Source organism: Clytia hemisphaerica, unplaced genomic scaffold (assembly GCF_902728285.1).
Source record: "Clytia hemisphaerica strain Z4C2 unplaced genomic scaffold, Clytia hemisphaerica genome assembly, whole genome shotgun sequence".
In the NCBI taxonomy this organism is placed as follows: domain Eukaryota; kingdom Metazoa; phylum Cnidaria; class Hydrozoa; order Leptothecata; family Clytiidae; genus Clytia; species Clytia hemisphaerica.
The window spans coordinates 748,895-760,207 of record NW_027103774.1 but is presented as its reverse complement, the minus strand read 5'-3'; the positions used below and the strand labels follow the sequence as shown (position 1 = coordinate 760,207).

At 36.3% G+C, this 11,313-nt stretch overlaps 1 protein-coding gene across 1 annotated transcript; it reads left to right on the top strand.

Annotated features, from left to right (window-relative positions):
- The first annotated feature begins 347 nt into the window (after positions 1-347).
- LOC136806158 (uncharacterized) lies at positions 348-5,078 on the top strand. Its single transcript, XM_067062721.1, has 5 exons — positions 348-449; positions 1,736-2,098; positions 2,892-3,103; positions 3,787-3,913; positions 4,631-5,078. The coding sequence occupies exons 1-5, from the start codon at positions 404-406 to the stop codon at positions 4,990-4,992; spliced, it is 1,110 nt and encodes a 369-aa protein (XP_066918822.1). The 5' UTR covers positions 348-403; the 3' UTR covers positions 4,993-5,078.
- Positions 5,079-11,313: the final 6,235 nt, after the last annotated feature.

Sequence of the window (11,313 nt, the reverse complement as noted above, 5' to 3'; positions counted from 1 at the left end):
TAAATCAATTATTTATTCCGAAATGAACGTCTTGAGAGTTTGTAGCATATCTTTAGGTTTTGGCCAAGATTTTGCCTCGCGATAAAATAACTATTTTTAAAAAAAGCCATAAATAGAGTCTTCCTCGCGGAAAGCCCGTGGTTGCCATCATTATCAGAACGAATATTCATTATATAAAATTTAACATCGAAAACCCTTAAAGGGGTTATTACATGAAGCTTTTTACTTAAATTCGCTATGACGGTATAAACATTATAAACAAAAAGCAAAACGCGACTCAAAAGAAACCTCAATTTAAAATCTATCGAGAAATTGCAATACAAGTTGCAATACTACAACCTGTATTTAGGGAAGTAGAAAAATATTTCAGTCAAGGAACGCTCTGTAAGAAGGCATTAGGAAGATGAACCTTCGCCTATTGATTTTGGTGGGACTTGCGTTCACTCAAGGTAAGGTCTCCAATAAAATAAATCATCACTTCGTTTTTGTTGTTTGTTGTATCGTTTGATCATAGTATACTATGGTTTTATCGATAGTTACAGGCTCAACATCGTGGCCTTTCATTTGCATGTCACTGTGTCCACACTTTGTTATATATCCGTTTTTGACGAAGTAACGCTTGGCCAATTCATGGCCATCCAATGGAAGAAACGGCGCCTTGTAAAAATCGCTTGTATTTCATAACGCTTCGGCTTTGTACTAGCGAGGCTAAGCAAGTGTTCATTTAGACTGTTCAATGCGATATCGTAGGCCTGTACATAAGATTTCATATGCATGGTTTGCTTTGGCAAGTTATGTACAGGCCTACGGTATCGCACTTTACGGTCAAAATAAACCCGTGCTTAACCTCGCTACTATTTTAAAGTCTATCGATAAATCATATACGGATTGTCAAGAGAAAGTTTTATTCATCGTGGTCAATTTATATTAATTCAGGATATTTCTAACACGTGCATATTTTCGATGTCAAGCTAGAAAAAATGACAAGCAGTTTTTGCAGTTTCTGAAGGTGTATTTTTTTGGTTTATCCCAGATAAGATATAACATCAACATAAATAGTGTAGTAATAGAGGATAAAAAGAAAAACCTTCTAATTTGAGCTGTTGTTTCTCTTACCCAAGCTTTACTTTTTTGGGCTATCTATTAATTTAATCTTTCGATCCTCTCCAATTGTGGTACCCGGGAGGGGATTTTCCTGTTGTGGTATCTGTCCACAGATTTTGAAGCCTTTTGATGTCATAACTTTTCGAGATCTAGGCCCATAAGTGTGTTTTTGAAACTTTCTTATTTCACCGCATTATGTGATTATTTTTAGATTCCAAAAAGCCTTAAATTGTTCTTAATAGTAGGGGGCCAAGCCTTTTGTGTTTGAGTCAGAGAGTTCCTGTAATACATTTTTTACTCAGAATTTCATGCTATTTCAGATGGTACCAATCATTTTCGTTTATTTTGACTTTTGAAAATCAGCTACTTTCCTACCCCTCATTGTCCCTTGTAGTTTTAGCTATGGCGTCACTATTTTGGTCATAAAACGTTTTCCCGGGCCTAATCCGCGTCCTCTCTCTCAAAAATATCTTATAATATACTGCTCTTTGGAATAGGCTAAAAATTGCTAGGTCGTAAAAAAGATAAGGGACCCCAGGCTTGGCCCCTACGATAATGTGTTTTTAAAATTTATGTTATTATATATAGTTTGCTCTTATTAAAAACTGTGTTGAAAATTTCTCATAAACAGGCAAGGATTTGTTTGACTTGGACGGTGTTGACGAACTTTTTCCTCATGATGAAAAAGTAGAGGGCGGTGGGGATGAAATATTTCTCCACGATGAAAAAACGCCACAACCACAATGGCCGCCCATAAGCTCCAACAGATGCTCACAATCAACTAAACTTAAAGTCATGTACGGAATCTTGCATTTTGAAACATCTCTCAAAAAGAAACCGATGACATCATTTGAAATTGATATTGAATGGAACGCTCTGGAATTTCATCTGACTGAAAATACGAAGAAACATGGAGGAGTTTATATAGCGTACACTTTCGGTATGAAAAACGGACCCGGAGGATATTTTGGAATACAAATTCATGCTGATGGAGGTTTGTTTGAGTTGTTTGTGATCTAACTCATACAGTTGTTATTCTCTAATACGACGTCCTATTATTCGATACACTCCTATCCTATGATATTGAAAGTCACCGTCAACAAGAAACTCTAATAAACGACGCTCTACTATTCAATACGCTCCCCATTTTGATAAAGATCCAAGCCCCCCTTGAAAATCGGATTATGGACAGTCAACTGTATTGTCAATGGTGTAAATCAATGTGGAACCTTTTCCCACTAGGACGATTAGCCCAAAATAGTCATTCTCGGTGAAATAAACTATTCTGTATTTTACATAATCGAATTCAGAAATCAAACTAATTGAAAGGAAGTTGAAGTATTTTCGAAAACTAACAGCTAAAATGGCTTCACATTTTTGAAAAAATACGATTGCTTATGTTTAATGCAATTAAAATCAATATAACACCAGTCACCTACCAGTTTAATGGTATTTCCAGAGAAAAGCCCTTGGAAATTACAAAAGATTTTCTCACAACACTTTTGACCCATCAACCAATGAGCTTCATTTAGACCCTGGGAAGCAGTTTCTCAATACCGGACAAGCAAGATATTTTGATCGAAGTTTTTTTGAAAGTGGTACCCGAATCGAGAGCGATCTACTTGTGCAGTAAAGATGTAGCGCCGTTTGTCGTTAGGCAAGATTTTAAAACTATAATGTCTTCATTGTGGGTACCCCTCTCAAAAAACGATCAAAAATGGCGGATAAGGCTTGGTCTAGGTTTTATTAAGGTCAGTGCCATCAACCCCAAAATGTTTTAATTTTAGGCCAATTCATTTTCTCCGTCTGGGATGCAGATCGGACAAACAAAGCAGACGGTATCAAACACGTTAAAAAATCATCAAAACTAGCATGGCCGATGGATACGGAAAATTGTAAACGGAATTGCCAAGATTGTGGTGTACCCTACTTAAAAGAGATTGGTAAAAAAGGTTTCACTACTGGTACAAAGTGCACCAAAAACCATCCATCGATGAAGGTAACACCTTTTTGTATTTTTCCGTACACCCTTTTCTCAAAGACCCGTTAGAATTTTTTCAGCCAACCATAACGAACGGAAGGTCTGTGATATTCCCATGGTTTCATGGTTGGGGATTTAAATTCCATTTTGTTTTCAAGTCAGAAAATTTAGTGGAGATAATTCATTATTTTCAGTGGGTACACAATCTGGAGTAGAATTTTCCACTGGGGACGATATTTTGGGCAATTTTTCCCGTGGGAAGGGGTCCCAGTGGGTCTGTGAGAAGGGGATGTTTCGATCTAGAGTGATAGTCAAGTGGTGAAAGGCGTCAGTCTCTCAAGCCAGAATTTCGCTCCTTGAATTCCCGCTCCTTCTAATGTGCCATTCAATAGAGTAATGTATAGGGATAAAAATAGAGAGTGCGAGAATGTGAAAAATATGTCGTTCTTTGTCGTTCTTTTTTTCGTTTTTTTAATAGTTATTGTCGTTCTTTTTGATGGTCTGGAAACGTTAGATGAACAGTCTCACATTTCTCGAAAGCGTGCTTCGAGAATAGTAACTGCTATAGGTTTGGTTTATCAACATGAAACATTAAACCTTTTAGGAGAGGGATAGTAAATCTAAGTCTTTGGGGTTTACAGATGTAGTCTACAGCCCACCAAGATACAGTCATTATTTATTCACACCAATACCCTCATTAGGCTGGTGATCGATACAAGGTCAAATTGGAGTGTGTACCAGATCAAGATACTATCAACACCGCTGATTTCGAAGGTTTCAAAAAAGTCCATCAAGACGTTTTGGGAGAAGTTGATCGTGACGTCACAGGTAAAATAAAACTGAAATATTTTCTCGAAAATACTATCAGTTAATACTGAGAGAAAGCCAATCCTATGCTCCTAAAATAGCTCCCTCCCTTATTAAATCTTGTAGTATATACCAGTCTAAATATGATTCCCCCGAGGCAGCAGATCGGACAGAATTTACCTACCCTAAATTGACGTGAAAGTTGGTACGTTTTGAAGAAGTGTCCAAAACAGGTCGGAAATGCAATATTAGCATATTTATAACATACGTACTTACTAATCATACATTATTTTAACCAAAGTAAATATTAATGAGAATATCAATTAGGGGGAATTGTAGGCTGCAAGCAACCTCTCTGATATGTTTTGATATTGGGGATGCTAATCGTGTATAAAATCCCCTTCCGAACAGTAACCCAAATTTTGGGTAACCTGTTTCAACTTTCTTAAAATTGTTGAGAAACCCAATGATTATATTAACATCTAGTCATTCCAATTTTTAATTCAAATTTAATGAAATTTAAATATATTTCATATAAGACTTACAAGTCAAGCTTATGAAGAAACTCAAAAAAACAAAGACGGGGGTAACTCTCGGACGGGAATTTTATACACGAAACGCATCCCGTATATCAAACCATATCAGGGGGATACTTACAGTCTAGGGAATCTAGGGAGCAGACTAGGAATAAATATAACAAATCTTTAAACAGTTAAATCAAGAAAATTGTTCCTATAGGATCTGTATGGGAAGTCAAAGTTATTGTCGTAAAAGGTGAAAACCAAGGTTCCGAAATCCCAATCGGAACAATCATGTTCGAATCGGCTGAAATCGGATTCAACCGTCTTGGGACATTTGACGAAATGATTGGCTGTAACAAATGTAACGCTATCTATCACAAGGACACTCGATATGGACCCAAGATCGGCGGGGACGACAGAAGTGTCCGTAAACCTACAAAGATGTATGGCGACACGAAATATTACAAATCTTCTTGCAAAAAGTATTTTATTTCTGGCTCAAAAGATGAGACGAGTATCTCATTTGAGAGTGGCCCTCTAACTGAAGGAGTTACAAAGACCAAAACACAAATTTGGTAACTGTTGTATACAACATATAGATTACATCGGTTTGTATATTTGCAAGTATAGTTGACTTTTAAGAGTCTTAATAAAAATCTTAACTGAAAATCTTGCGAGTTGTATATTTAAGAGCTTATTTTACCTTTTTCTTGAACACTTAACCTTAACATTTTCGTGTTCAATACAAAGCACGTAATTTTTTCATATTGTAATTGGATAGGACCATTTTATTTTATATCCATACAGGGCTTGGACGATTTCCACGAGGTAATCCGAAGAAGTATTTCCAGGGGTCTAAGGAAAGTCTTTTCAATTTTAAAGGGGGTTAAAAATTAGTCTAAAACTTCCTGAGTGTTATCAGTGCCGTAGACACAAATAATATTTTAGAGGGGCCCTATAAGTTTAGTATCTAAGGAGGCAAGGAGGCCGCACCATGGTTGGGGCAGACGGGCCAGAAAAAGTTTTGAACTTCATGCCCTCCAGATTGGCTAAAACTGCCTCTCCGAAAGTCAACTTTTAGCAAAAGGCAAGTAGAAATCGCTCGCATATTAGTATATTTTCAAATCATAAGATTATCAGCTTAAATAGTTAGTGCATTACATTTTTTAAAAGTAAACATACAGACAACGTTGACGAAATTTACAACTTTTTCAAAAAAAACCATAATCTGAAAATCTTTTTTTGGGGGGCACCCCCCCCCCCCGGCCACCCCCGGTGGCTACGACACTGGTTATAGACTGGTTTTAGTTCGTCCACTTTCACTTAAAGGTATGAAGAAAATTTTTCCTAAACGTTTTTTGTAAATTTTACCATTTTCCAGGGGGGTACATTTTCAAGAATTATTTTTTTTGCTTGAAAGGTTCGTCCAACCATAGTATAAGAAAGCCGCGGCTTTCTTATACTATGGTCCAACCTATTAATAAATATACCTAGTAATAATGTTATTAAATGGAACAGCAATTATTCCAGTTATATCCTATTCTAAAGTAATATTTTTATTACCTGTAAAATAATGCTATGACACCCCCTTCTCGCAGACCCAGTGGGACCCCTTCCCACTGGATAAATTTGACAAAATATTGTCCCCAGTGGATAATTACACCCCAATTTTTGTTCCCACTGAAAATTTTCAAATAAACTAATCCTCACTGCAAAATGTTATGCTATTTTCCCCGTTCCCACTGAATTTTTTGACTTGAAAACAATGGAATATAATTACCCAGTCATAGAAAATATTGAAATATCAGTCCCCATCAATTTTCAGTCCGATATTTTCACCCCCGCTTACTGTGAGAAGGGGGTGTTCTATGGTTCCGAATAGTGAATTAACTGGTAAGGCCTGAATAAACGGGTGAGGGCGGCTGAAAAAAAGCTATCGTGTAATATTGAAATTTCAAGCGTTAAAACGTCTATTGATTAAAAACCCTAAAGATATAACACGAGAGTGGGCTTTGCGGACTCTAAACACCCAAACTCATAGGAAATTGCACAAAATACTCACAAAATGGTAAAGAAAACTAATAAACGGATGGGGAATACTAATAAGGGCGGGGAAGGGGGCTCAAAAAGTTTTCGAAGATTAATAACATGGTGGGCACTTTTATCTTCAGCATACTGTGGCAAGATAGAAAATAAAATCACAGCCTAACTCGATAGATAATAGGAACATTTTAATTGATAATAACCAACCTATGCAAGTAATGTAATAAATAGAATGGATATTTGAACCGCTAACTGGATTAAACTAAGGTGCAATATCCTACACATACTTGCTGAGTATGGTATTAATATGAAACTATCATTGAGAGATTAATAGGTCTAACAATCAGTTATTTGACGGTCGGTTCACAGCACCACTGGAGTATGAAGGGTGTAGGCGGACCTCAAAATCTATGATTATGAAACAGAGAGTTTCTTTTATCTGAATACTCCCTATTTGGACAGTAGAGTTCTCTTTTACTAAGTAAAGCATATCGTTTTTATTAAAAAATCCAACCTGATTGAAGCCTTCGGATGTTCATAACTTTTTGAGTTTTAAGCCTAAAAGTTGTCTTAACATGTTCGTATTTCACCATTATGTGAGTATTTCTTTTGCAATTTCCTAAGAAACCGTCCATTAACTTGTTCTTGATATTTTAGTCATCGAAGGTTTACTTTCTTATATAGTTTGTTCTAATAAAAACGTATATCATTTAACAGGTAGGACAGCGAAAAACGCATAGTAGTGTCTGATGTATTAATTTCAAAATGTTATTAAAATTGATGAAATAATAAGGTGCGATGTAAGACTCTAGTGTCAACCGAGTGCTTCTTTATATAAAAGATTGCTTCGTTATTAAGAAATCAGAATGCTGATATTTTTTTGACAGACTGGCGGTGATTGGTAGTGATTGGCGTTAACTCAAAAATTTACAAGGCATGAAGCTTTACTTCTTGATATTTACTGCAGTTGTTTTAGTTTACGGTAAGTTTGAAATCCCAACCCGTTTCAATCTTTTGTCAAGTTATCAAGATTTTGATTTTGGCGTCCCCTAAGAAAATCAAATGTTTTTGGAAAAGTTATGCTATATCCGAGTTGTAAAAGAGTAAAGGGGCGCTGAAATTAGAAATGAAAGGCATCTTTTTGCGCCCGTTGTATTTCGGCGCCCCGAAAAAATCCGACTGCTGGAGCCCCTGCCACCACGCTATTGCTGGTGATCAAACAGCAAACAGAGTGATTCCCCAATCCATGCATATATAAATTAGTACTGTATTGGAGTTCGTGAAAATTATCAAAAGACTACATTAAAAGCTCATTTAGGCGAGAAATATTTTTGGCAAATTTGGTGAGTTTAGACAAGATTCGCCAGAATAAGTTCTCATCAAAGTTAAATACTTTGGCCCATTCAATTCACCAAAATGAGTTCTTGCCACAATTGAATGCTTTTGTATTTCGCAAAAACATCCCCAATTTCATCTAAAATTGCTGAAAAAAAGGCAAAATAGACCAGATTCAGTCATTTGTTAAAATTAGTTCTCGCAAAAACCAATAAATCTGACCATATTCACCAAAATAAGTTCTCAAGATTTATGCTGCTCACCAAAATTAGTTTTCGTCAAAATTAGCTCCTTAATGTACTATCTAATGTGTACTATCCATAAAAAAGTATCGGGGTATGTAAAATGAACTAAAATTTCAGTCGAATCACCCTTTTAAACCTTCGAAACTGAATTTAAGCTAAGGAGATGTGTTCTAAGGTATATATTTCAAACCGTCGTTTTTACAATTCAGAAGGAAGTTTTTTATATACAACAACAAAATAAGTAAGTGTGCGACCCAAGGCTCCTCTTTTGATAATGATTACCTGGAGGTAGGGAAAGGCGCTACTCTTTCTCCCTAGATTGCTCCACTTACGATTGATCCTTCTCTTAAATTGCTGAGCATCAAAGCAGAAAGAATTTCAGTAATTTTTTATACTAAAGCGAAGTCTTCGGTATAATAGTCTAAGACGAGTTTCATCTAAAAGGAACAAATGTGAAGACGGAAATTTTTTACGGGAGTGGCTGTTGTCTTAAACACAGACTCTATCCGCCGCGAAACATATTACGTTTTATAATATACAAACTATGTTATATCATAAAAAATATTATACGGACGATAGCATCGACTACATAGACGGATGATCTAACTCTGCACTACGGTCGCTACCAACAGAAAAAGTACAGTCGACTATCGCTAATTCGAACACAAATGGGCAATTTTATTTGTTAGAATTACAGAGAGATTCGAATTATAGAATGCATTTCAAGAGGGGTTCTCCTTGAAGGGGAGTGGAAACAACTTCGAAATATAGCAAGACTTGAATAATTTAAGTTCAAATAAGCGAGAGTTAACTGTAGTACTATTTACATATCTTAAGGCCAGTCTCCACTTGTGCGCGCCGCGATCGCACTTTTTTAGTAGATCTACCACGCTATTGGTCAAAAGAAAAATGAAGCAATTCCATTGGCGCGATCTGACGTAACTTTTGAAAAATTTGGAAATGTGTTCAACTTTTTTTTTGCGCGCGCGCTACATTTTTAAGCAAAAAGGATTGAAGCCAAATAGTGCGATTGCAGCGCCCGCGGGTAGAAACCGGCTTTTAGATTAATCTAATCCTATTTATTTCAGCTAACGAATGGCCACCTGTCAGCGAGGAAGAATGTTCGACAGATACCAAACAAAAAGCTATGCATGGAAAAATGACCTTTGACCCTCCACTTAGTGAGTCCCCAATGACGTCATTTGAAGTTGACGTCGAATGGAATGATTTGAAGTTTCACTCAACGGAGAATATGGAGATGAAAGGAGGCATGAACGTGGTGTACACTTTGGGAATGAAAAATGGCCCTGAAGGACGTTTTGGGATTGAATTATCACACTCTGGAGGTATGATTTTGAATTCTAACATCATGTTAAAAAGATATGATAGCAACCTGACTGAACGGCGATTTAGCTTACATGAAATAAAAATAAATAGATATACCTATTTAAGTACAAAGGAATTCAAACTCGTTCCCAGTCCGTTAAATCGCTTTTCATGATCATGATTGCACAAAGCTCTATCAGTAATAGAATTCAAAAGTGGTACGAGTGCACATTTCAAATTCAAGAAAAAGTTTACCATATTATCATCGTCAACACCCCCTTCTCACAGAAAAAATGGCCAAAATATCGTCCCCGGTTGAAAATTATCCTCCAATCTTTGTCGCCACTGAGAATAATCAAATAAACCAATACTCAATTCAAAATATTATGCCAAATTTTCCCATCCCCAATGAATTTTCTGCCCTGAAAACAAAAGAATTGAAATCCCCAGGCATAAAAAATATGGGAATATCGATCCCCATAAAGTTTCAGTCCGTCATTTTTATCCCCACTGGCTGAAAAAGTCCTACTGGGTCTGTAAGGAGGAAGTGTTCGTCAAAGATCTGAAAAAGTTCTAAAGGCATTATCAGATGATTTTTGATATTTGACTTAGAGATTCATTTTATGGTCCTAAGGAAACTGTTTGACCCAATTATTTTCCAAAGCTGAGATATTCGACTTTGAATTTTCAAATTTTTACTTGAAAACAATAGAAATTCAATGTATAAAGACTGTGTAAAGACTCATTTTTAGAGATTTCAAAGTCAAATATCTCAGCTTTGGAAAAAAATTGGGTCAAAAGATTTAGAGGTGTCTCTCTGGACCATAAAATCATTTGATTCAACCGGGGACGATATAGTTGTCAAGCATTCTTTGAAGCTCTATTGCCAATCCAATCCTTGTAGGGTTTAGATTGTAAACTTTTATTATTATTATTATTATTAATTTCGCTTAGCGAAAGTATTACGATAGCCTTCCGTGTGTCTGGCTGGCGAGACATTTTTTGGGGCGCAAATTATGGCGTGGGCGTTTGGCTTCGGGCGTACTACGGCAAATATTCTAAAGGTGGACTCACTCACAAAGATAAAAAGTGATAAAAAACAGGGCTTTTCTTAATAAATAAAATACGCTAGTGCAAAAAGTGTAACCAAGCCTTTGTAAACAATCATTGTGAAACTTTTTAATGGCTGCTTGATTATGCACATCAGACATGCTTTTGAAACTTGCTGCTGCTGTATAAATTTTTATCATATTTTCTGGTCTTTTGTAGAGTATTTAAAGAGGTTTGATATTTGTTTACTACTATAAGTATTTTGTGTAGTTAGTGAATGCACCAATAAATTGATCATGCTCAGTAAGCAGTACAAGAAGAGTTAATTTTCCACAACAAACAACAACATTAATAACCCTCTCTTCTCTTCTTCACCAAAACTACAAACAGCACAGGTATGATCTTTTTTTCCTTTTTTCACCAGATAGTTATGTGTTAATAGTGAAACTAGTTGTGACAAACAGTCAGTTTTAGCAAGTACCGTGAAGTCGGGTGACTTGCATCTCAGTGGAGGGTAACTTGCACAGCCATCAAACGACTGACCAATCAAAGCAGCAAAATTTCAAAACAAATGAACTACGCAGCTCCGCTTGCAGCTCTAGCCTACCATTTTTGTTTTGATTTAACTTTGTATTTTAATGACCAAATGGGTCATTCATTTGAGGGCTTATGCAAGTTACCCGATCTCACAGTATTTCTTAGAAATCATGTCAATTGAAATTCAGCAATCATTTTTGTATAATCGAAACAACCCTGCCTAGACACTGCCGTACATTGTCATTGTACGGTGACTTAAGGTAAGGTAAGGTAAGGTGGGGTGTACAGATAATACAGCAGATTTCAAATTAACCTATTTTCACCGCCGTACAAAGCACATTTAGATCCAGCCCCACCGTACACC

Excerpts from the sequence above, each read along its gene's own strand:
- LOC136806158 (XM_067062721.1), top strand. The coding sequence starts at position 404 with ATGAACCTTCGCCTATTGATTTTGGTGGGACTTGCGTTCACTCAAG. Across the intron at positions 450-1,735 it reads GGGACTTGCGTTCACTCAAG|GCAAGGATTTGTTTGACTTG; the intron begins GTAAGGTCTCCA and ends TCTCATAAACAG. Across the intron at positions 2,099-2,891 it reads ACAAATTCATGCTGATGGAG|GCCAATTCATTTTCTCCGTC; the intron begins GTTTGTTTGAGT and ends TTTTAATTTTAG.